The sequence below is a fragment of the Equus przewalskii genome, chromosome X (assembly GCF_037783145.1).
Source record: "Equus przewalskii isolate Varuska chromosome X, EquPr2, whole genome shotgun sequence".
NCBI lineage: Eukaryota > Metazoa > Chordata > Mammalia > Perissodactyla > Equidae > Equus > Equus przewalskii.
Window position 1 is genome coordinate 17,193,493 of NC_091863.1, and position 26,025 is coordinate 17,219,517.

A 26,025-nucleotide genomic window follows, 5' to 3' on the forward strand; every position below is an offset into this window, starting at 1 on the left:
TCCTCTCCCTGTTTTTCTCTCCTCAGTTTGACTGGCTGGGCTACATCAAGAAGGTCATCGATGCCAGACTCTACCCTGAACTGAAAGATATTGACCCCTCAGAGAATGTGGTGGTTCGCGTTCCGCAGTACTTTAAGGATTTATTTAGGATATTAGGCTCTGAGAGGAAGAAGTAAGAGCTTTCTTGTGCATTTTACCATGACTTTTATTTTTCTTTTTAAATTATAAGGCCTTCCCTCTCACATTCTTTGAAAACTGTTTTTTTGTTAAGATTTTATTTTTTCCTTTTTCTCCCCAAAGCCCCCCGGTACATAGTTATATATTCTTCATTGTGGGTCCTTCTAGTTGTGGCATGAGGGACACTGCCTCAGCGTGGTTTGATGAGCAGTGCCATGTCCGCGCCCAGGATTCGAACCAACGAAACACTGGGCCACCTGCAGCAGCGCGCGCGAACTTAACCACTCGGCCATGGGGCCAGCCCCTGAAAACTGTTTTTAAAGAAAGTAACATCAAGTGAGCTAGTCCCATGGCATAGTGGTTAAGTTTGGCATGTTCCACTTTGGTGGCCTGGGTTTTCGGGTTTGGATGGACCTACATGACTCATCAGCTGTGCAGTGGCAGTGACCTACATATAAAGTGGAGGAAGGTTGGCACAGATGTTAGGTCAGGGCTAATCTTCCTCAGCCAAAAAAAAAAAAGTAAAAGAAAGTTGTATCAAGAGTCTTAGGGAAAATTATGCTGCCTTTTGTGCCAAATTGGCCAAAACCATCCTCTGGTATAATTTACTTGCTGTGATGACAACAGATACACAATGTTTTTGCCCCTTCTTTCTGGTCTTTCTCCATACTTTTCTCTCTGGAAGCCTAACTTTATTAGTTTTTGGAACTAGTTATATAATGATGTTATTTTCTAAGATTTCTCTATGAACATCTTTTTTTCACCCAGTTCATTCTTGGTCTTTTGCTGCTTTTTTTCCCCTCAATTCTTTTTAGCCATTAAGTCACTTTGTGGCAATAAAATGAAGTATCTATATTGAAAAGATGTAAGACCACTGTGAAAGCTGTAGAAAAAAAGCACTGATGAAACAACTTCAGGAACTGTCAGGGTTTCCTATTTTAAAGAAAGTTTTAGAGTTTGTTGCTTTGCTACTTTAGCACTGTAAATCAGGAAATCCTAAAAATGCCCGGGAAAGAGAATTTTACATCTTCATAAAGCCATTCAGATTTGACTACAGAAGATGAAGCACAGAAAGGTCAATTAGTTTACAAAGACAATTTACTAGGCTAATTGCCAGGCTATGATTAAAAATCCTATTTTTTTATTTGCACTTAGACAAAGCTTTGTTGCCAGGAGTTATGGAAAAAAGGCACTGTAAAAGTCCTAGGAATAAAATTTAGCATCTGTCCTCACCTACAGAAACACTTAGACCCCTTTGAAGAGCTGCTGTTCTTTTAAAGAGGATATCATCTTATAGTAAAAGCGATACGTGTTCATTGAGGAAAGCATACAGAAAAGGAAGAGAAGAGACAATACTAAATTCACTTAAAATTCTTCTGTTTAGAGATAAGCAGTGATTCTTGGAAGATTTTCTAAGTGAAAGTGGGATCTAGAGGTAGGTAAGTGTATAGGTGGGGTAGAACCTTGCTATTCAAAGTGTGCTCTGTGGACCAGTAATGCCAGCAGCATCACCTTGGGACCTTGGTAAAAATACAGATTCCAAGGCCCCTCCTCCAAAGAGCCCAATACAGTAGATCTGGGGTGGGACCCAGGAATCTGTATTTTAACAAGCACCCCAGGAATGTCTTATAATTAGCTTTTATGGGGACTCCCTGCATTCGAAGACTTATTCATATGTACTTCCTAGCTCGGAAATACTGTAAAAATATGACCCAAATGATTTTCTTCTCCTGTGCCATTGAGTTACTCAGCACATTTTAATCTTTGGTGGTAATTTCTGTTGAAAGGTGGAGTTTGCCATGCTATCTATGCATTCTTCAGTGCCTGAATTGGTTTCTTCTGGTGTCTGTGTAACCTTCAGTTGTAAATTGGTGGGTACTTTTGGAAATGGTGTTGATTTTATTTCCCAAAAAGCATAATTTACAACCAGGGGATAGATTGGGCCTTGGTTTACTATATAAGAAAAATCATCTCTGTGGTGATTATACTATAGAGCTGCAGGACCTGTCATAACCAGAAGGGAACAAGAAAGACTGGGATTGGAGGGAGAGTTTAATCTGGTTCTTGTCAAAATGAGAACTTGGACAAATGTAAACATAGTGAACAATAGTGGGAGGAAATATAGATAGAAAAATTACCCACAGACATTATGTACATATGCAACTTCATTTTTAAATAAAGACAAAAACCAAATCTCTTTCATGTAGTTTACTCCTCAACAACCCATTCATCAAAAACAACTTGTATTTTGTGTGTTCTTATGAGATTTCAAGGCACTGTGTACATCTTGAGAAGATTGATAACATTTGATTTGCATAGCACAGTAAGTTTTTTGTACTGCTAATCATGTTTGATCCTCATTTGTATAGCATTACAGTGGCAGTCAAGGAAATGTCCCCTTGGGTCCCCATAGTTACCATATTAGTCAGGACATGCCAATTGCTGTAACAAGCACCTCTAAACTCTCATTGGCTTGCACAATAAAAATTGTACTCTCTGCTTATAGAGCAGTTGAACATGGGTGTCCCTGTAAGGTGGCTTTCCTCAAATCAGTGACTCAGGAACCCAGGCTCCTTCTGTCTTGTGGCTCTGCTCTCCTCCGCATTTTTGGAATCCCCTCCATTCAGCTGGTAGATGGGGAAAGAGAGAGTGGTGGATTTTACAGAATGGTTTTGTAGGAAGGCCTAGAAGTGGTGCAAGTCACTTCTACTCATATTCCCTTGGCCAGAACTCAGTCGCATGGCTCATTCAGCTACAAGAGAGGCTGGGAAATATAGTCTAGCTGTGTGCCCAGGAAGAAAATATCAAAGAACTTACCCAATTTTCTTGAAATGACCTTCTCTTATTTGCACCCCCTCCCCCATGACACAGTGAGCACATGATGGCAGGAACTTTTGTAATTGCTTTTGTAACTTCAGGGCCTAGCACAGTACTTCTCACATAGTAGATACTTCCTAAAAATTTCTGGAAGTTAACTAGATGTCCTATAACCACTATGACACATAAGCAGAACCCCAAAGGATTAAGGAGGAGTTTTCCCGGTAGGGGGGAGTAGAAAAAAGGGGATGTTGAGCCTGTTGGGTGATGGGACTAGCATGAACCTGGATGTTACCTTTGAGGCAGGAGTCGAGAGAGCTGGGGAGGCTTTGAGGGGCCTCTGTGGGCTCAGGTTTCCTAGAGGAAAAGCTTCAGCTTATCATTTCCAGCACTCTCCCACCTCTCCCGTGGAGGCGCCATTGAAGAAACAGCCAGTCTTTCTCAAGTTTGGTGTCTCGGCTGTGCCTCTGTTCGGAGAATCTGCCTATGAAAATTGCACATGGGTCCTGATGATGTTAACCACCATTATGGTTAACGGTTATTTTTGATTCTTACAATAGCAGTATGTTGTTCCCATTTTACAGATAAAGAAGGTTAAGTGACTTGCCCAAGGACACACCTCTAAGAGGAGGCAGAGCTGAGATTCTAAACTGGGCCACCCTCATTCTATGTCTTGTCTCTTGTCCATACATGTCCCTGTATGGAAAAGAGACACTTTTCAGGCACTTTACTGCTGGTTTTCGAGATAGACAATCCTCCTACCGTTTTCAGGGTTCCAAAGCCATCCTGGGTGGTATCAGCTGCTCATTTCTTGACTGCTACTTCCCCATTTATATCATGAGCCCCCCGCCAGGCTGGTGGGATTAGGCCTCTCTTGCTGACTGAGTGGCTGAGGGGACAGTGACGCTGACTCTCTGGCAGGTGGTGAATGGCACAAAACTAGAGCAGTGAGATCCCCTAGAGGTGGTGCTGGAGACCGCGTTGGCCTTGGCTCTTCAAGGGAGGAGGAGGCCAGGGCAGGGCCATTTGGGAGCACAAACTGGAGGCTGCCTATGGGGAAAAGGAGTTGGTGTTCAAGGAGGAAAGGGAGTGAGGGTGCAGTGATGTGCTGGGTCACTCAAGTTATGTGCACTTCTTCGCAATTCCACATTGAGTGATCTTATGTGGAGAGTTTGAAATCAACTCTGGTGGGAGCATTTACACCATGGAAATCGGCAAATCCTACAAATCAAGTTTTTTTTTTCTTGGCAAACCAGTTGTGAAACATTTACTAGCACATTGCTGAGTGAGGGACGCTGCAGACTTCCCTCCCTTTCTGCCCCCCTCAGCTCTCCTCCCGACTCCTGACTTGAGGCTGCCTCAGACACTCACCATTTAATTTGGTCTGAGGAGCAAGAATGGGAGGGGGAGAGGCTGAGGAAGGATAGCGTTAGAGGAATTTGACTTGGGATCTTCTTCCTGCCCAGATCTGGCCTCATGGAGATCGTCTGCGTCAGAACCTTTTTTTTTTTTTTAAAAGCAGGCTGGCCTAAGGCGAACCCTGGAGATTTTGCCAAGCCTCTGTGATCTTTCCTGTCTTCAGTTTTATTTTCGTATAATGCAAGCACAATACACGGTCAAGTGAGATGATTTTTGTTGGACAGATGCTGCTAAAGGCTTACGTGGACAATGTGCTGTTATGTGTACTTGCTACGGGGCTCAGTGCTGCTGAGGGTGATCTAAGGCCTTGCTGTTCAAAGTATGGCCCCGGGAGCAGCAGTATAGGCCTTGCCTGAGAGCTTGTTAGAAATGCAGAATCTCAGGCTCTGCCCCAGACCTGCTAAATCAGAATCTGCACCTTAATAAGATCCCCAGGGTATTCGTGTACACATTAAAGTTTACTAAGCACTACTCAAGGATTAGGAAGTCCTAGTTTAGCTGTATGTGCAGAAAGACGAGGAGATGGAGTTTTCCTAGACCAGTACCAGAACCCCCTGGAGGGCTTGTTAAAACAGACTGCTGGGCCCCACCCCACAGTTTCTGATTCAGTAGGTCTGAGGCAAGGCCCAGGAGTTTTCTAAGAAGTTCTAAGGTGATGCTGAAGCTGCCGCTCCAGGAACATACTTGGGGAACCACTGCCTTAGGCATACCTCTGAGCAGCCTCTAGGATTTAGGAAGATCTCTTTGGCATTGAGAACCTTTAAGAAGAACTTGTTTGGCTCACCTCAGGTAGTATGACAGAGAGGAGCAAGTGCAAGCTCTGGAATCTGAAGACCCAAATGTTAGTCCTGGATTGGACACAACCTTGGAAGTCCCTTGACCTCTGACCTTCATTTTCTTCACCTAAAAATGGGGATGATAATAATAATCACCCCATAGCATCACCATGAGGATCAGAGAAGGTACTTTATGATGTCTTAAATGCAGTACAAATGTAAGCTGTCACTAATTGAGAAAAAGGGGCAGCAAAACTTCTTAAAAAATAATCTTCCGAGTCAGAGGCTTTGGGAAATGATTTCATGTTGTTCTTTTAGTGGTGAGTTCTCTCCTGAGATGCTTTGCTTTCTTCTTTCTTTATTGCCATTTGGAGAAATTACCATACTGCTGAAAATACTTTCTGAAAAAAAAAAAAGGTATTGTGTGTTATTTTCAAGGGTTATTGCTGAGTCTGATTTTCGTTTTGTTTTTTGATGTATCTGAGCATTAGGTGGCAGTGATTCAGTCATTATGGTCAGATCTGTTCCTGGCATGGTAATATTAGCACTCCAAAGCTGTGCTCCCCAGCATTCTCTCAGTATATTTATAACACACTGGAGCAGCTCATCAGCGCCTTTGTCTTGCTGGGTGAGCTTCCCCACATTCCATCTTCCAGCTCTCAGAGGTCTTGTTATGCTATCGTCTTAGTAATGCCTTGCCCATGAAGGCCTTGCACACTGTTTTTTCTCCATACCCACAGATTTCTGTGAAGCGCCTTTTTCGGAGTGTTTTGGGGTTTCCATAACTGGCCAGGAAATCTTTGCTGAATTTGAGGCATTAGTTCATCACTGTGTAGCATGGGGAAAAGCTCACAGGCTTTAGAGTTAGACACACCTGGGTTTGGTCTAGCCTCTATTGCTTATTACGCTGGTTCTCCAACTTGGTTGCACGTTGGACTGACTTAGGGGGAATTTAAAAACAATATTTATGCTGGGTCGCACCCTAGAGATTCTGATTTAATTGGCCTGGAGTGGCTTGGGCATCTGGACTTTTAAAACTCCCTAGGTGTTTCTCCTAAGTTGGAGATTCACTGACTATGTGATCATGAGTTACTTAATGGTTCTAGGCCTCAAGTTTCCTTATATGTAAAATGGATATAATAACATCTCTCCTTTAGTGGTGCTGTGGGGGTTATAGATAATGTGAGATGCCTACATGCTATGATTTCAAGGGAGCTGGAAAGGCCCACACTTCTAAAACCCCAGCGTACTTCTGCCACAATGCCTCTTCTTCCGCCACCATCAGGCCCCATCCTAACTATCTCCCCCGTTAATCTGGTTCATCACTGCCTCCATGAGGGAATATCTTTTGAATTCATGTAAGGATATCTGCTGGCTGTGGACCTCCTCCTAATCTGCAGCTGTGGCTCCAGCATAGGTCTCACACCCAGCAAGGAGGATTTTAAAGTTGAGGAACACACAGACCTTGTGTTAGGGTGAGGCTCTGCCCCATTGTCATTCTCTAAACTGGACTCTGATTGCTGCCTGCATCTACTCACTCTAGCTGGCCTTTCTGCTTACCTCAGAGAGTGATGACCCTGCTCACCATTCCCTCCAACACATAAGCTATGCCTACATTATTTAGCCTGTCCACAGCTCATGTTCCTGCCTCAAACCCCTAAGCCCTCCATCCCTGAGGCGTAGCCCCTGTCCCTCTCATAAAGCCTACTCCCATCCGTCAGTTTGAGGTGTGTGCTCCTTCCAGTGAAATGTCTGGTGCGCACTTTTGGGCACTGGGGTCTGCCAAATCATTATTTATGCACTTGTTTCATTTCCCTTGCTCAGCTACAAGCTTCAGGAGATCAGGGACTATACCTTCCTCACCTTTCCATTTCCCCAGTACCTAGAGCTATCAGTACATATGTGGGTGCTCAGGATGTGCTGATTGAGTGAAAGGAGCATCCCTTATGTACTTACTGTGTGTGCCTTCAATTAAAAACCTGATTAGATGAACAAGCTGAAATCTGAAGTCCTGTGTCTTCCAACTAGACTCTAAATTCTCTGAATGTAGGTGCTGGGTTCCTTTTTTTTTTTTACATTACACATGACGTCTGGAACGATGCTTGGTCAATTGTAAGTGCTCAGCAAACACTTCCTGTCTTGCTCAGGAGTAGGGATGTGAACTCAAAAGATCTAAAAGAATGACCTAAAACTAAATGTTTATTATAGTAGCCTCAACAGAGCATGGGTGAAGGTTAGACTTTGCTGATGAGAGCAGTGGTCTTCAAGGGGTAGTATGCGTACCCTAACAACATCCACTGGGTTCAAGTAGAAAATTTCAGAACTTCTATATATCTTTATTTTTTTATTTAAAGGATAATTAGGCTTTATCAAGTTCTGTATAGGTGGCCATGGACCCTTCATTTGATCTGTATGGCCCACATTGGGGAGACAGTGTCACCCTCACTGGTTTGTTTTCATTCAATATATTGAAAATAATCTTGAGTCATCTACATATACCTATAAATTTATTAATTTTATTATCTGGTTTAAGCCTCAAAAAATGGACAAATGGCTTTAAAAATTCTTGCAGAGAAACAGGAATCAAAGCTGTTACTAGTAAACTAAGCACAAGCGAATGGCAAGAAAATGGCCGAAGTGGCCATTCTCCCACTTGAGTATGCTATCTTGGTTAGCCAGATGACAAGGTAAAAACAATGGTAATTTAACCAGATCTGACAAGGATGTGGTCCAAAATGTTTTGAAATATTCAAGAAGACTATATGAAATGTGGATTTACATCCACTGTCATTGTGTATTACCCTCATTATCTGTGGATAATGTGTCTTGGAAAATTAACTGATGGTATTTGAAGAATTAAATAATGACTTTTGAAAAATCTTTATTTCATTTTATCTTGCAGAATTTCTATTTCTATATTTGTTAAAGAATTCCTAATGTTAGTCTCTTAGTATATCTCTATATAAATTCAAATAACTCTGCATATATTGAGTGTATATGCTGAAAACTATTTTATTCCTAGGAGTGCACGTCCACTGGGTTAGAGTGTCATGCAAATGAGGATGTGGGTTGTTCTGGATGGGCCAGTTACCATCATCATGTCACACTGCTGTCACATACTGGCTGACCTGAGAGCCATCTCAGGAATGTGTTATTAGTCACCATGGTAATGGCACAGCTGGGAGAGGATGGATCATTAAAAATTCATCATCACTATTGAGTTAGAAATTAACTCAGATCGCACATCCTTCTGAGGTCGGGGCATCTTTTGCTCATAGAAAAAGGCAACACTTAACAAAATGTAATGGATTTTTAAAAATACGTATTATGGGCGTTATGTGAATGTATGGGGTTGTATACATGTTTGGAAGTGAACAAAACAACAAAAAAATCTGGAATTTACTCTTTGTCAAGCGTTTTACTATTTATTTTAACCTCACAATAACACTATAAGGTAGAGATCATCCTCACTGTATGACAAGAAAAGATAAAATCAGTAAGGTTAAGTGACTTGCCCAAGCTCACATACCCAGTAAGCGTAGAACCAGGGTGCAAATTTAGATAATTGGTATTAGCTATTTTATTGCTGTTTGTTTCCAAAGGTAAGAATTCATCTGCATTTTATCAAGTCACTTAATAATTCGAAGGTATTGACAATTTCTAGACATGAAAGGCTGGGCAGCAGTGGGCTCTATGCCCTGAGAGGGAAAGCAAAATGTTCACACACAGGCCTGGAGCTGAAATCTTCATTCCATCTATCTGTATTAGGTGGTGAAAAGCAAGCCAATTTTGGTCGACCTTTTTGACATTGTATCATCTTGTGTCATTTCTCAAGTGAAAGTTCTGCAGTTTTGTAGAGCAAGAGGTCCCTCCGTGGAGCTTTGCCAACAGTTTTTCCCAAGGTGTTCTGCAGAGCATCAGGTATCAACCTAAATACAATAAATGTGCACCTCTCTCTATTAACAGGACCATTGCCAACTATTTGGTGTGGAGGATGGTTTATTCCAGAATTCCAAACCTGAGCAGGCGCTTTCAGTATAGGTGGCTGGAATTCTCAAGGGTAAGTTTTAAGAAGATTGCGATGTTACATCACTGGACAACTTGACGTGCCGGAACAGTCCGTATGTTAACTAATCCAATAAAAATCATCTTTAGGGATTGGACAGGGGGAGTTTTGCAGCCCAGATGATACTATTTTTTTTTTTTTGCTTTATTTCTTTTTATTGAGGTAAACCTTACAGGCCGTGCAGTAATGCTCAAGCTCTACTTTATTGAGGCTATATAAAGATATTTAGGGCAATACTTGGGACCATCACATTGTTTTCACTCTCCCCCTCTTACGAACTTCTCCCCATTTTTCCCCCAGTGTTTTTAACTGGGTCACTGTATTTATAGTTTAACATTTCTTAGTGACATATTTGTCACTATCTTTCAGTTTCAGTATTCTGAATATTCAAAATATGCATGATATATGTATTAGATGGTAAAGTTTCATGTTTAATTTAGGGATAGAGTTTCTCTTTAACTTTACCTTGATCTTGTCTTTGAATCTATCCTGATTTGGCTAGGCCGAAGAGGCCTAAATCTAGTTTCCTCTGAGACCTCACTCAACTGCCTGAAACACTTTTTTTCTCCCGCCTCACCTGGCTCTTTGATTTGTGCTTCTCTCCCACTCTTGTTCTCCTCTTATATAGGTGTTATTCTTGTCTTTGTTTCAGAGGCTTTTGTCTGAGTAATTTTCCCACCACTAGAGGACTTAAGGATTTTGTGGCTTTTTAAAATATATATTTTAAACATTTTGTGATTTTAAAAAATTTTTATTTTTTCTTAATTTGAAGTTGTGAATAATGAATTTTATGAGCTGTGATTTCATTTAACAGATGTTTTGGTTATTAGAGAAACTGGTAAGTACAGGAATTCTTAGTGGGTCATTACTCTTGAGGAATAACACAATGATTTTGGATACGTTTTGGCCCTTTAAAGTCACTAGAATATTGAGCTTTATGGAGAACAACATAAAACAACTGTATATATTGAGGTTATATCAAAGGGTTAAGCTACAAAACAAGTAGATTATATATGTGTGTGTGTGTATTTTTAATTCCTGTGGATCACATAAAAGATAGTTCCCAGCTGCTTTCCATCCCCACTGTGAAGAGAATAAGAGAGAGAGGGGTGAGAAGTAACATGTGAAGATTTGAGGTTAGGTATGAGGCGATGTTTCTTGAGCATAAAGTGCTAAATATAATAGTGAATTGTCAAAGAAGGTTGTAGGATCTCTTTCTCTAGAGGTTTTAAAAATAGATTCATTCCTTGCCTCTAAGAGGAATTCTGTTACTAGAAAGTAGAGGAAGAAGAGATGAATTTAGATGTTAATCCTGTTCACCCTGTACCAACAGCCTGGGTCTAACGTTGTTCAAGTGACACCTCCAGCCATCATTCTCAGGCCTGCCTCCCTCACTGCCTGCCTTTACTTTGCATTTTGAGTGCTCCCAACCTCCAAGGGCCACTTAAATAGTATTTCTTTGCTTTCAACCCCAAGAGTAAACCTATAAGCCTTTGAAGTCCTGCTTTGAAGCCTCCTTACTTACTTGTAAATGTTTTCTTGTAATGGTTTAATTGGGATGGATGGGAAAAACATTTACGTCTATTTTTTTACTTGGTTACCAGTGTGTTCTTTGCTATGACACAATGTAAATGTGCTTCCTGGGTGGTTCATGGCGGGCCATGTTCTCCTGGTCTGCCTTGTGAGTCTGCTATCCCAGAGCAAGAAAGTCCTAGCTGGGCAGGAACTTGGATCACCTATTGATTTTAGATCTTTCTTGGTGGAACTTTAGTTCTCAGTGAATATTAAATGCTATCTGGATACTTGGACAGCATCCCCTCACATCCCTGCTAACTGCAGAAAAGCTATGCTATTGTCCAATTCCTTTGTTTAATGAGGAAAATTGGAAGGAAAAGAGAAACACATTATTCTCCACTGTCAAAATATTTTCATTAGTTTTAAATATAACTGGGGACAAGCAGAATTGTTTTCTTCCTCTGATTTCACCTTTGGCTCTACTATCTGACACATGTATAATGGGTTGGAGTGAGCAGTGTTTTGTAGACTGTTTTCTTCAGGTTGTTTGAATTTTTTTTGGTTGTAGGTTTTATCCAAGTGAAGCTCAATCTGGATCGATTATCTCCCACAGGTAATCCAGGGGACCACAACTTTGTTGCCTCAGTGGGACAAATGTGTAAACTTTATTGAAAGTGCCCTCCCTTATGTTGTTGGAAAAATGTTTGTGAATGTGCACTTCCGGGAAGATAAGAAGGAGATGGTAAGTGCTGCTCCTCAGCTGGTAAAAACGATGGCAAACTAAGCAGATCTGACATGGATATGGTCAGCAGGCCAATATCAGCCTCCTAGCTCTTCCAGCAATGATTCGAGATGACAGTTATGCTTCAAAGAGGAATTCCTGCAGTACTATATTAACTAAAACCTCAAACTCAAATGTAGAATGTAGTCATGAAAATTAAGAAGATTTAGAAGGGAGAAAACAAGCATGAAGTCATGCCACATAGAGTTAGAATTTCTCCTGTAGAAGTTAAATATGTGAAGTCAGTGCTTAGGGAAAAAAAAGGGATGCAGATAATTTTATGATTGGATATTTGAACTGTTATAATTACAAAAAGTAGAGGTTTTCCAGTCAGCCCTCTTTGTTTTAGAGATGAGGAAGCTGGAGATGCAGAGATGAAGTGATTTGTAATATATTTAACAACTATTAAGTGGCTTAGAAATAGAAATAGGGCTGGCCCCGTGGCTGAATGGTTAAGTCCGTGCGCTCCGCTTTGGCGGCCCAGGGTTTTGCTGGTTCGGATCCTGGGTGTGGACATGGCATGGCTCATCAGGCCATGCTGAGGTGGCGTCCCATATGCTACAACTAGAAGGACCCACAATTAAAATATACAACTATGTAGTGGGGGGATTTGGGGAGAAAAAGCAGAAGAAAAAAGAATATTGGCAACAGTTGTTAGCTCAGGTGCCAGTCTTTGAAAAAAAAAAAAAGAAATAGAAATAAAATATAGGGTTTTTTCCTTTTCTTCTTATGCTGTTTTCTAAAAACTAAAGAGATGTGACATTTATCTCACAGAAAACACTCTATTTTTTTCTAAACCTAAAAAGAAATCCTTTTAGAAAATTTTAAATATATACAAAAGTGGAAAGAGCAGTATAATAAACTTCCATGTACCTATGAACCCTGGCTATTTCTAATTGCTGTACTGACATTAATGGCCCAGCCAGATACATCTAACAAAAACTGAGGTTTTGTTTCATTCATTTACTCAACAAATATTTGTTGAACACCTATTATATGCCAGGCACTGTTCTAGGCACTTGGGATACAGTAGAGAACAAAACAAAGATCCCTGACCTCATTGATTGATACTCTAATGGGGGAACAGACAATAAAAAATCAACACAATGCATAAATTAACAATTGTGTTAGAAGATGGTAAGGACTCTGGAAAAAAGAAAAAGGAGATAGGGTAGAGAGGAATCAGGAGTGCTGGAAGGTGCGGGTGTGTGGGTTGGGTTGTAGGATTAAATAGGATGGTCAAGAAAAGCCTTACTGTGAAGATGACATTTGGCAAAGATTTGAAGGAGATTAGAGAATTAGATATGGCTGCTATCTGGGCAAAGAATGTTCTAGGCAGAAGGAACAGTTAGTGCAAAAGCCCTAAGGCAGGGATGTGCCTGGAGTGCTCAAGGTCCTCGTGGCTGAAGCAGGGTGAGCTAGGGTGAGGGAAGTAGGCACTGAGAGCAGAGCAGTCACTGGGATGGTGGCATTTTCTTTTGTAAGGCCCATGGGCCATTGTAAGAATGTTGACTTTTACCCTGAGTGAAGTGGGGAGCTAATGCAGGCTTCTGAGCAGAGGCCTGATGTGACCCGACTTATGTTGAGAGGATCACCCTGGCTGCTGTGCTGAGAAGAGACTGTAGGGGGTCAAGGATAGAAGCAGGGAGGCCAGTTAGGAGACTATTGGAGGGACCAGGGCAGAGATGGTGGCTTGGACCAGGTGGTAGCAATGAGATTTGCAAGAAGGGCTTGGATTCTGAATACATTCTGAAGGGTAGAACCAGCATAATTTGCTGACAGATTGGATGAAGGATCTGAGAGTAAGAGCTTTGAGTCTGGTTAAATGGAAGTCTGGAGTTGCTGTTAACTGAGATGGGGAATACTGTGGGAGGACCAGGTTTGGAAGAGAAGATCAGGAGTTTAGTTTTGGTCATGTTGAACTTGACATGTTATCAGACTTCCAAGTGGAGATGTCAAGGAGGCAGTAGGTTATATGAGTCTTGAGTTCAGGGTTGGAGGAGAGAGGGGAAGGTGTGAAATAGTTGACAAGGGGAGTGGGAGAATGAGTAAACTGAGGAAATGTAGTATGGCTGCCTGGAGGCGGTAATAATCTAGGTGAGGGTGGAGGTGGCTGTAAGACTCCTCACCTTGGCAGTGTGTTGTTCTCCATCTCTTTCAGCTGAATTGGCAGAGAGGGTATATTTTGATTTAGAAATTTGGATTTAGCCAGGTTTTTTTTTGTGTGTGTGTGCATTTTCTTTGTCAAGAATTAAATTTTACAAATGGCGTGAAACAAAATATCTACACATGATTAACTAATGTAGGGGAGGAAAAATAATTTTCCCTCTACCCTTCTAGGTTCTTGGCTGAGACCCCCTGTAATGAAAGACAATAAAAGACAGATTAACAAGAGAAAAACAAACAGAAGTTTAATAACATGCATACCTCCCATATACATGGGAGAGCCTTAGGAAAACTGAGTAACTCCCAGAAATGGCCCAAGCCACCATCTTCAATACTATCTTCAGCTGAAGACAAAAGAAGATGTTGAGGGTGGGGGCAGTTATGACAGGTGACCAGGAAAAGTACAATAAACAAGGGTAAGGTTGTTATGCAGAGTTAAGTCCTGTCTTCTCCACTGGTAAGAGTTTCTAGAGATTTAGTCATCTCTCTCTTCCTGGTAGAGAGAGGGAGACACCCTTACAATGAAGAACTCCCTTTTAAATGTTTATTTCTCTCACAAAGGGGTAACTTCTACCCTATTTTCAGAGATTCTCCTGTGTCTGCAGCCTCTCAAAAATAATCAGCCCAAAATAATCAATATGCCAAAGAGGCATATTTTGGGGTGGCAAATTCTGCTCCCCTTCACTAATAATAATCCATTGTAGTCAGTCAGATATGAATATAGGAGTAGCTTGGGTACAGGTCATCAGTAAACACTGAATTTAAAGACAAAGATATAAAAAAGCTTAAGTCATGATAATCAAACGATTGGTATTATGTATTGCTTATGTAATACACAACTATGTATTATATGCTGAAGTTTTCTTGGGAATAGCATAAATCTAAGTACATTTACTGCGATTTTTGCTGTCTGGAGACAGCAAAATTGGAGAATTTAGAGAATTTTCTGCCAAGTTTGAGACTTCATATTTGAACCTGAAAGTCCTCTTCTTGCAAATAATTCCACTGAAGAATTAATGTCTTATTTCAAAATACTCAATATTCCCATTGTGTGTTTTCTTTCACTCCTTAGTTGGAGTAAATGGATTGAGAATTTGTCAGATAATCACAGTGGTAACATTATAAGCTCTGGGAAGGATATAAAAACAATTAAGGGATAATGGAGGTGTTTTTTTTTTATATAGCAGGAATTTTCTTGGCAATAGAAGAATTTTATGTAATATGAAAGGTATGTGGATTACTTTGTTTTTCTTAGTTTGCGTGTGAAAGTCCCTTTTTCATGTGTCACAGTGTGATACTCTAAAATAAAGTTGATTTTGGCAATTTCCCTCCTTATTTTGATGTACATGGGACATGGAGATAATGTGATAGTTACACAGATCCTCATCTATTTTTAAATAAAATTATTTGCCACCCTTAAACTGAAGCTATTTGCCTCAGGGAATACTTAAGTTGGAAACTTCTAAGAGGACTATCTGCCTTTTATAGCCTTGTTACAGGGCTCCCATCCAAGAACCACCTGGAACCACTGATTTATTTGAAAATCATTCTATACTATTAGCTATAGGCCAAAGAAAAAGAAAAACAGAAAGATCCCCAATGAAACGAATTCCAGAGACTCTAACTCAGACGGAAGGCTGCCATTGTTTTGTTTACCAAAAAACGGTTGTTAAGCAAATAAATGCATTCAGAAGGTTAAACTTCAGGTACTTCTCAAACTTTAATGTGTACAAGAATCACATGGGGATCTTCTTGTTGAAATGCAAAATTTCCTTGCGTTTTAACAAGGATCTTTTTAACCTGGGTCTAGGGTAGGACCCAAGAATTCGCATAACAAGCTCCCAGGTGATGCTGGTGATGCTGGTGCTGCTGGTCCGGGGACCACAATTGGAATAGTAAGGTCTTTGCATCATTCATTCGTTTGCAAAGAGTTACCACCAAAAACCTCAGCCCTGGTGATTGGTGTGAGCAGGCCTGGCTGCTAACTTGGGCAGCAATACTTCCTTTACTAAAGCCTGTTGCGTTAGTGCAAGTAGCTGCTTCAGTTGATCAATCAGATCATTGAAAATTTCCCTGATTCAGAGTGGCTTAAATAGACTGTGCCAAACTCGGTGTGAGGGCCTCCAGGCTGCTGCTGCTTGTTTCTTTTCCCTCCTGAACTATTTAGTTTTCTTTTGAAAAGTGGTACTTAGATTCCTCCAAGGGACTTCCTGCGTCTCCTCAGTATCTGTTTCCACAGCCTCTTAATGGTGGGGTTGGCACCCTTTGTTATAGAGGGTCGGAGAGAGGAGTTCACTTTGTTTTCTTTGTAGGGGAGGAAGCAACCTCGTCCCCACCGCAAACCTACCAGAGTTCTCTTCCTTTTCACCTTGGAAAACACACAATTCCATGTTACTGGTTCTTTATAACTTCCATATACAAGTGTGCATGTGCACCAGACACACATATGTATACTCATATTCATTCACACCTAACTATGGGGGTTTTACAGATTTAATTAAAAATGGAAAGAATAGCATGTAGAAAAAGGAGACTCTTTCAACAGAAAGCCACCTAAAGAGGCCATATGGAACAGTCTCCTGCCTTTCAAATAGTGACAGGGCCTTAACCCATTTGGGACTGGCTGCAAGCCTTACCTGTACCTGAGGAACAGGCCAGTGGGGTGAGAGTAGGGAGTTACAGAACTCTTTGGAGAGTGCTTGTCTTTGTCACCTAAAGTAGCACTGTCCATTAGAACTTGAATATGAGCCACATATGTAATTTTACATTTTCTAGTAGACTCATTAAAAAGTAAAAGGACACAAGTGAAATTAATTTTAATAATTTGTTTAACCCAAATATATCTATTATCATTTCAAGTAATTAATATAAATGTGATAGTATATGCTTTATTTCATACTAAGTCCTTGAAACCCCATGTATCTTTTGTACTTACAGCACACCTTGATTCGGACTGGCCACATTTCAGGTGTTTAATTGCCATGTATGGCTACCATATTGGACATGTGGTTACTATGTTGAACAGTACCCATCTAAAAAATCTAAACCCCTTGAGTTTAGCGTGGCAGGGCTCAGTCCCTGGGTGACTGGGTGCTAGTAGCCAGGACAGGAATGTGGGGTTGTCAGTCCCTGACCAACGGAGTTTCACAGAGGGCTCTAATATCAGAAGGGAAGGACTCAGGCAACACTGGGATTCATGGCCTGGGAACAGGGGTGGGAGTTGGAGTCCAGCTACTACTTGGTGAGGATGTTCAGGTTCTCTGGGATACCAGCTTACAGGAGGAGGCACATTCCAGACCCTGCTCTGAGGTAAGCACCTTGGAGGCTTGGTTCTCTTTGGCTCAGAGACTGGGTGGGGTGGAGTCTGCAAGTTAAAGATGTTCAGTGCCTGGAATGTGCAAAGGACTCAGTCAAGGTGGGAGCCAGGGGTTCCAAGCTCCACTACCCTCACAGTCAGTGAGGAACATTAAATAATACCCAGGAGTAAAGCTGGCTGGGTGTCAGCAAAAACCAGGGCAAGTGCAATGATGAGTGGTAATTGCCCCTGGGCCTCGGTGGCCAGAACAAAAGGTAGTGAACAGGAATGAATATGCTATCCAGGATTCAGCTCTGGCTATATTCATGCAGGATGCCTGCAGAGGGTTGCTAGGTTTCTGGGTTTTTTTTGTTTTTGTTTTTGAAAGAAGTCAGAAATATGGATTTTTATGTGAAATCTCCCACAGTTTAAATCTTGGTCAATAATTTGGAGGCCAAACTAAATATGTCCTAGGAATACCATTTTGTGCCTTTTACACTAACATTCTCTCTCCAGTCTTCAGAGCGAAAAATCAAGACCTTGTCTGTCAGAGAACTTCTTTGATTTTTTATCTTATTTAGAAGAAGACCATGCATAATTTTAAAATATAGTATATTAGCTCAACATTTTACAAGTTGCTTTTGTGGAAAGTTATACACAGCATATGAAAGTGGGACTCCCTCAGAGAGTGCATGATGTATGGTCACTATAAATAGAGATGTTGCTCTCATTCTACTGTGACAAACCCTGATCTGTATGCTTATGTCCTGAATGACAGGAGAGAGGATTAGGGGTATGTGTTTGTGAAGGGAGGGATGTCTAAAGTTATTACTCATTATTTTTCTCATCCAATTCCTTTTTATAATAATAATTTATGAATATCTGTATTGTATGATTAAATGGCCCAGATAGATATCCACATGCATGGAGGGCAGGTGAAGATCCCAATGATGGCTGGGAAGGGAAGAGATGGTCACCATGGACCTAGTGTGACTGTGATGGTCAGGATATGATGTTTTAAAAATCTGGTGATGATGATAAAGTAGCTAACTTTTACTGAGGTTTAACTGGATGTCTGGCACTCTTCTAAGTGCTTTCAATGTCTTAACTCATTTAATCCTCACAGTGGCTCTATGACTGCTATTATTGTCCCCATCTTCCAGATGAGGAAACTGAGGCTCAGAGAGTTTAAGTAAATTCCCCAAGGTTGTACAGCTTGAAAATGGTTTAGATGGGGTTCAAGCCCAGAAAATCTAGCTTTAAGCCAGTGCTCTATCCCCTTGCTTCTCTCTGAAAAACACTTGAATCTTTACCATTTTTATGACTGAAATTAGGAGACTAGTCATAATGAGGAGTCTTCTTGGTGGCTTGTCCTATAAAGAATTCACCCTTACCAGGAAATTATTTATTCATATGTTAAGATCTTATAAAAATAAATGGCATGCCTTTCCTATTTCTTAACATTTTAGAGGTAGGAAACAGTTGGAATAGATTTTGCTTCTAGTATTTCAATATTTTAAAGACAAATACAGTGAAAGCTTAATCAATTCAAATCCAACGAGTTGACATTGCATTTTTTTGTTCACATAATTTTCAGAAGAAAGAGGGAAACAATAAGAAACAAGCTGATTATCAGAGATTTCAGCTAAGGGCAACTTCCGAGGTATATCTTTGACTCAGTCCACACACTGAGCTCAATTTCCAGTATTTTCTACATAAATCATTCTTAGGAGTGATCCCTGATCTTTAGAATGGTGACCAAAGGCTCTGTAAGATTTCTTATCAAAAGAGTCTTTTAAAAATGTTTACCATTCTTTAGTTACTAAGGTGGAGATGTGAACATATATATAAAAAAATGATTTTCTGTTAAGTGTCCATGCAAAAAAAAAAAAGGGAACTTTCTGCTTTAACTGTAGTTTCTAGAAAATTCAGTGAAATTGGAGTTCCCATTTAAACATTTCAGCTGAGCTAAATTATTAAACCATATTAATTTTTCATTAATATGAAAAATTTTTATTTCATTATAGACACTGTGTCCCCAAACTACTTAACTTTATTCATATATCTCAGTTCTGCCAATAGGCATTTTTTTGCTGTTCCCTCAAGTTTTCTGTGTTTTTGTTATAGGCTGAACCCTGTTAAAGAAAAAATTATTCTGATACTTGTTAAAATGGTAAGGAAGACTTTATTCAGGACTATTGCAAAAGGTGTCAAGACTATTGTTACCAAACCAGGTTTGTTTTTGCCCCCCACCCAGAAAGCCAAACACTGAGATGTCGAGATTCCAGCAGAGAGTTTAATCATAAGGCAGCCACGTGAGGAAGCAAGAGCATGAGCCTCCAATTCACTTCCCCAAAAATAGGGACTCAGGGATGTTTATGGGATAGGGGGGCAAGGTGGTCTGAAATGTGGAGGGAGGTGAGGAGAGGTAAGATAATTGATGATCTTCGCAAGCAGAGTCAGATTTCATGTCTCTTCATAGGACCCATGTTCACAAAATGGTGGCCTTAGCATGATCTGAGAGTGGAGTTTTTAGCCACTTGACATGAAAAGGTTGCCTAGTGGGCATCTGTGCTGGCCCGGTTGATGAGTTGGTGGTCTCAATTTGCCTGAAGTGGACAAGTTGTAATTCCTGAAAAACAGCTCACACACCCATTACCATGGTGATCCAGGCTCCAGGGAGATGTTATCTGTAGGAACCTAGTGGGAGTCAGACAGCATATTGCCTAAGCAGCACAGTTAACAATGGGTGGGTTAAACAGCTAAAAGCAATAATCAGTAATTGCAAAAAGGAAAAAACTTTAGTACCTAGATACTTAATCATCAATGGCTGTTTGCCGGTTTCACTATCACAGTAGGGAAGTGAGATCGGGCTAAACTCTGAATATGGCAAAGACAGCTGGGGATTTATGGTCAACAAGCAGAGTGAGAGGGTCAGAGGATGGAAAATTACTAAGAGGAAACATCAAGGGTTGGGGGACTTCTGCTGAAGGCAGGCCAGGGTGCTCAAGCATCAAGAGCGGGGGATGAGGGATTTGACCAGATGTGGATGGTGCTCAGCTAGCAAGGATGGAAGTTTTTCTCTAAACTGAGTTTTCAGGATTCTTGCTAAAACAAAGCTATGTAGGCCTGTAGGCCCGGCAAGGACAGGATGAGGGCCAGAGTTGAGGCCTAATTAAGAAGAGGGCTTAGAGAACCTGACTAAAGTTTGTTCCAGGAGACAGTCTTTGTCCACCCTCAATTCAAAGCTAAAGTCACTAGTCTCTTATTGTACATTAAAACATTCTGTATGCAGAAGGTTAATCTAGTGAAAGAGGAACAAATCTTTTATTGCACTTCACGTTTAGACTTTATCAAGTGAAAAATTAAAACTTACTGTGTAAAACAATTCACGAATTTCTCCTACATTTTAGTAGCTTATTCTTTTTTCCCGTTATGGTAAAGACATTGTTCACGTCCCCAAGTAATGCCATAGATGACCTACAGTATCTTCCAATTTTCTGAGCTGTTCTGCGTGAGCAATTCTGGTAGTAATTCTTATCCCAAGAACAGGCTTCTCCTCCCACCCCATACTGCTGCAGCTGGTGCCAAAGACTTAAGTACCCACATGGGTCCAATTGCAGTGGTCGAGTTTGAACTTGCAACCTCCATACACTAGGAGTTCACCTCATTAGTAAGCCAAGATAATTGAATTGATGTACTGCCATTAATATTCAAGTTCTCCAATTCCCCCGCTCACCGTTTCTCTCAGTGGTTGAGTAAATGAGATGTAACTCTAACGTTGGTGGCAGAAGTCACTTGAAAGGCAGCATCATGCATTACAGCAGTGCCCTTACACTGAGGGATTCTTTGTTCCTTACAGATGCTGCTACTCACGGTGGTTGCTCTCACTACAGCCATTGTACAGATAAAGATAAAACTTCCTTCAACACGAGTCATGCAAAGAAAGGCTATTCTTTCTGGCTACCAAGTGTCTCTGTCTAGTAAATGGTATCAGCTATAATATCAAGATCAGTTTCTCTGAGTTTTTGCTAAAGACCTATCTGGATTAAGACAAACCAAAATGATTTGAGTTTTCAAGGGATTTTTAGTAGTTAGAAAATATTGACCTTATATAGAAATTACGTCTGATTTTCTGCAAAGTTGCATTAGCAGCTCATAACCCAGCTCTGCTCTTATCAATTTGGGCAAGTTAGGTAACCTCTTTGTGCCTCAGTCTTCCGTTTATAAATGGTGCATGAGTTTCTGTTGCTATGGTAATGCTGCATAACAATCAATCACAAAACCTCAGTGGCCTTCACCAATAAGCAATTATTGCTGACACTTGTGGAGTCAGTTGGTCCCCTGGGCAGCTCTGCTTATTTTGGCTGAGCTTCTTGAAGATTGGGGGTTGGCTGGTCTAGGCTGGCTTTGGCAGAGGTGATGGGGATGACTCGGCTGGCTCTGCCCCAGGTCCTTTACTTCTTCAGCCGGCTAGCTCAGGCACGTTCTCATAGAGATGGCAGAGGTGCAAGTGAGCGAGCAGGAACACATGAGGCCTCCTGAGGCCTCAGCTCAAAACTGGCATAGTGTCATGTTTGCATTCTGTTGGCCAAAGCAAGCCACGAGGCTAATCCAGATCGACAGAGTGGGGAGATAGGTTCTGCTTTTTTAGTGAGAGGAACTGCAAAGTCACACAGCAAAGGGTGTGAATAAAGGGAGGGATGTAGAATTAAAGCCATCATTGCAGTGAATCACAGATAGGGATACAAACAGTACCTACCTCGTCGGTTTGTGATGAGAACTGAGTGAGATAATCCACATAGAAGACTTAGCACAATGCCTGGTGTGTAGTAAGTGCCCAGTGAATGTTAGCTGGTCTTGTTACTGTGTACTCTACCTAAGATTAACCATAAAGAGAATTCATACCATCAAAGTCCTGGCCTGGACTGTAGCAACCTTCCTGCATTGAGATCTCCTCTTTCTAATTTCTCTAAGAAATAGCGAGAGTGAAGGAGATGCCTGGGAGTTGTTCTGTTCCTAGTCCTCCATACATGCCCAGTGTAGTACTCTCAATTGGGCTAAAGATTCTTTTTATGGTGGTTCCCTGGCCACATTCCAGTCTGCCCTTTCATTTAATGCTAAGTCTGGCTCATAGGAGAGTCTCATGAAACTACTCGAGGAGCCAAATATAATTTCTATAACAGTTCCAGGTATCACAACTCTCTACGGGCTAATTCTTGTTACAACAAATGTCATCAGACCCCAATCCTGACAGCTCTTTTTAAGCAACCTTTGGTAAAATGACATCCAGCAAAACAGGTGATTTAGATAGCTCATTGGGAATTCTTTTGAAATAAATGTGGACACTACTCTTACCCTTGTCCTTGAGTGTACTGCCACAATGACGACACATTTGGCCCCTTTCCTGTTTGTTGTCTACATCTCTGGATAACATTGGCCACTGTTGCCTTTGCCACATATTAATGGTCACAGTCTTGTCAGGCAGATCTGATCAGACCTGTGGACTGCAAAGACCCCGTACTGGATTCATTCACTGAAAGAAAGCATTTATACCCTCCAACAGAGCTGAATTCTGGAAGTGATCAGGCAATTACTTGCTGGGAGGAGTTTACCCATAGCCCAAGTCTGGAGATTATGAGGCTGGTTGACATGTAAATATTATTCTGGTCTCGTATCCATTCTCTCTCTGGGTGGGAAAGTGTGAAACAGGAAAAGACGAGGTATAAAATTAGAACACAGTCTATATGTTCATATCCAGTAAATATTTTATTCTGTGTTACCTCCACCCCAGAGTTATCCTTTTTGCTAAAAGAACATGCTAAATTCCTGCACCACCAGACTAACAGGCTTTATAGCGTCTAGAGCACAAATAATTTGGTATTCTTTTTTTCTTTTGCCAGCATGTTTAATAGCTATGCAAGTTTGTTAATCCTGACAAACTGGTATGATTTGTTTTATTAGCTCGCTTGGCTGCCAGAAACCTCAGTATTTTCTAACTATCCTTAGTTTATCTGGCTTGACCACTTCTCCCATCTCAATTTGGTTCTCTTCTTTACTTGTTATTTTAAGCCGTTATTATTTTCTTTTATTGGGAGCCAATTCAAACTCATCTTAATAAATAGTTACAGTATAAATGGTGAATCAATGAACATTTAATATTTATTAGTGCATTGATTTACTTAATATCTGTATTTCTAGTAAAATGACAGTTGTCAGAAAAAAGTTTTAAAAACTTCCCTCAGATTGCATCCTATTTCTTCAGCGTTAACTACATAAATTACTGATAATTTCCATTTTTCGCATTCACTAACCAAGTGGTTACAATTTGAGGAAACTTGCTCTGCTCTAGACCAGTGGGAAGACTGGAGACTTTTTACTCTTATCTTTTATAAGCTATTACTTATAATTTCTAAATATATTAAAGAGGAAAACCTCCACATTATGCCTTTCATTTATGAATTTTATTAAAATTACAGTATTTTAAGATTAATGCATACAATCAGCCTTGCAGATTTTTTCTTTTTTTTTTTTGCTACTGCTGCTTTTTTTTTAAGAATTCTATCAGCCTATAATTATTTCTACCAGCTATATAATAGATATATATTTTAAACCATTTTTAGCCGTCTGTTCTGTATCATGTTGGCATTGACAATCTCAGAATAGAATGGGCTAACTTAGTCATTCGATTTCCACTAAAGTTTGTATTTGGAATAACTGTTATACATTAGCATATATAAAGATACTGGATTCTATTTCACTTCTCTGCGAGATACCCACTGGGGGTTTTGAAAAGCATAAATAAACTTGCATTTATTGAGCAGCTGCTATAGGTATTATATGAGGTATGAAATCATATTGTGTGAAGAATCATATCAAGTGAGATATGAAATCATAAAACTAACAAGATGAGATATGAAGTCATAAAATGAACAGTTTTAAATTTGCAGAATACTTTTTAGTTTGCTTACATATCCATGATCTCATTTGATCTAAATCATGATTCCTGTTCTCAGAGCTTACAGATCTTGTTGGAGAGACCAAATAAATATAAATGGTAATAAAACACACACCTGCATTCTGATTATAAGCCTAAGGGGAACTCAGACGGGACTGAAAGTGTGCGTTTAAGTGTTTGGGATTCATGAGTGTGAGGTAGGATCTGTGTTTGCTTTGTAGGATTTCTCTATTGCCAGAGACAAAACTTTGAAGGAAACTAGTGTTGACAATGGGGTGACTTGACCCCCTCTTTTCAAAGTAGTGTTGGCGTATGTCCCTTCAGATGCATTAATAGAACTATCTTGTCCTATTTAGACAAAACACAAAATTTCTGTGTCCATGTGATAGGAGAAAGGGTAAGGAAAGGTCAAAAGAGGAGCAAGTGAGACAATTTATAATTTACTAAGATAGGAAAATCTCATAAAAAAAGACTTTGATGGAACAGTAACAGGTGCGTGCGTATGCATGTGTGGACTCATCAGTATGTGACGTCTGATGTAGAACACTACGGGCGAAGTCCTGGGGGACAAAGAATGAAGAAGGGGAGCCCACTTTTAAATAACACTGGTTGAGGAAAAGAACTAATAACTGCTCATAGACCAACCAAATTAATTATATTTTCACAGTGTGGATCCAAAAATCTGAAATAAATAGATGCTTAACAAAATACTGCTTTGCCTAGAGGGCCCTTATCCTGAATGTGGCAGATTTTACCATAATAACACTTGAATTAATTTTTGTATGTTGTATTTTGATTTTTGACTCTAAATAAATATTTTCTATGGATGACTCCACTTTAAGTGATTTCTATTAGTGTTAAATGCTGGCTGTTGGGGCATTAGGTGAAGGTTTGGTGAAGAAATACTATTTCTCTCTTTTTTCTTATTTTAAAATTATAGCAGGCTTTTCCTGCCTCAGGGAACATGACTTGACTGAAGGTGATGTTATTGTGTGATGCTGTAGAGTAGTCTAAAGATAAAAATCAGAAGTGTTCAGTGATTTATCTTCCTAGTTCCAGCATGCTAAAATCATTATTTCTCTTATTTGCATTGACTTGTCAACCAATAACATTAATCACCTTCAAAGATTTCCCTTGTTCTTGAGTTAGACTGGGGTAATTCAGCACCATTTCACAGAAAATGTTGTACAATAAATCTGTGAAGTCTGCAAGAAAGAAAAAATTGAGAACTGGAGATGGGGCCTGGGGTGGGGAGTGGTGGCACCTGAGAGGATGAGGGCAAAGACCACCTGAGGCTAATGGGAAGGCAAAGAGGGCAATGCTTACTTGGGTTTTGACAGCTGTGAGAGGGCCACAAAGAGACTGAGTTATCAAAGCATGGATTTATGGAAGACAGGTTGTGGGGGCAGGGGAGAGGGGAGAGAAGGAAAGGAAGAGGAGGAAGGAAGCTGCATGTGAGTCAGCTGTTTGTCATTCCTCATCCCTGCAAAGGGCTGAAGTCTTTTCACCTCTGTTTATTTTCATTTGGAATGCCAATCAGCGGGTTACAGACAGAGCGCTTTGAAAATCTATGCAAAATGCTTAAAACTTTAATGAACTTGATAGCCCTTATAATGCCCAGGAATGGCCAGGGGAGGATCCTATGAAACCACGCTGCTTAGAGAGAAGTATCTGGAAGCACTATACCCCATTTTAATAATAAGTACATACTTCATAAAACTGCCGCAAAAAGAATAGGGACAAAATGACCTTAAGATTCACCGTGGAAGTCCAAAAATTCCTAAGTATATATTTGCCAAGGTCTCTTTGGCTTGGAGAGTGCTTATTTTGTTTAGTTGATTATTTTAAACCATAATGAAAGCAGATTAGTTTTCTTACTCTTTACTCCAAATAAATATTTTCCTTGGATATAGTCAGCTTTTTCCATATTCTTTAGGTGCTTTCTCTTATCGCTGCATGTTGGCTAGAGTATTGAGATGAAGCCTTTCATTGCCCTCTTTGTCTTCACCTGTAACTACCCCTTTTCCTACCAATATGTTCATGCTACCAGGATGG

At 40.4% G+C, this 26,025-nt stretch overlaps 1 protein-coding gene across 3 annotated transcripts in view; it reads left to right on the plus strand.

The window, feature by feature from the left end:
* The window catches only part of PHEX (phosphate regulating endopeptidase X-linked), a 195,154-nt gene that overhangs the window by 63,288 nt on the left and 105,841 nt on the right, over positions 1 to 26,025 (plus strand). For 2 of the 3 annotated variants that reach the window (XM_070603463.1, XM_070603465.1), the window contains 3 exons: positions 27 to 172; positions 9,156 to 9,249; positions 11,384 to 11,512. In XM_070603463.1, the coding sequence (XP_070459564.1) occupies positions 27 to 172; positions 9,156 to 9,249; positions 11,384 to 11,512 (369 nt within the window). The remainder of the gene's footprint in view (positions 1 to 26; positions 173 to 9,155; positions 9,250 to 11,383; positions 11,513 to 26,025) is intronic. The other variant, XM_070603464.1, reaches the window with a different exon arrangement.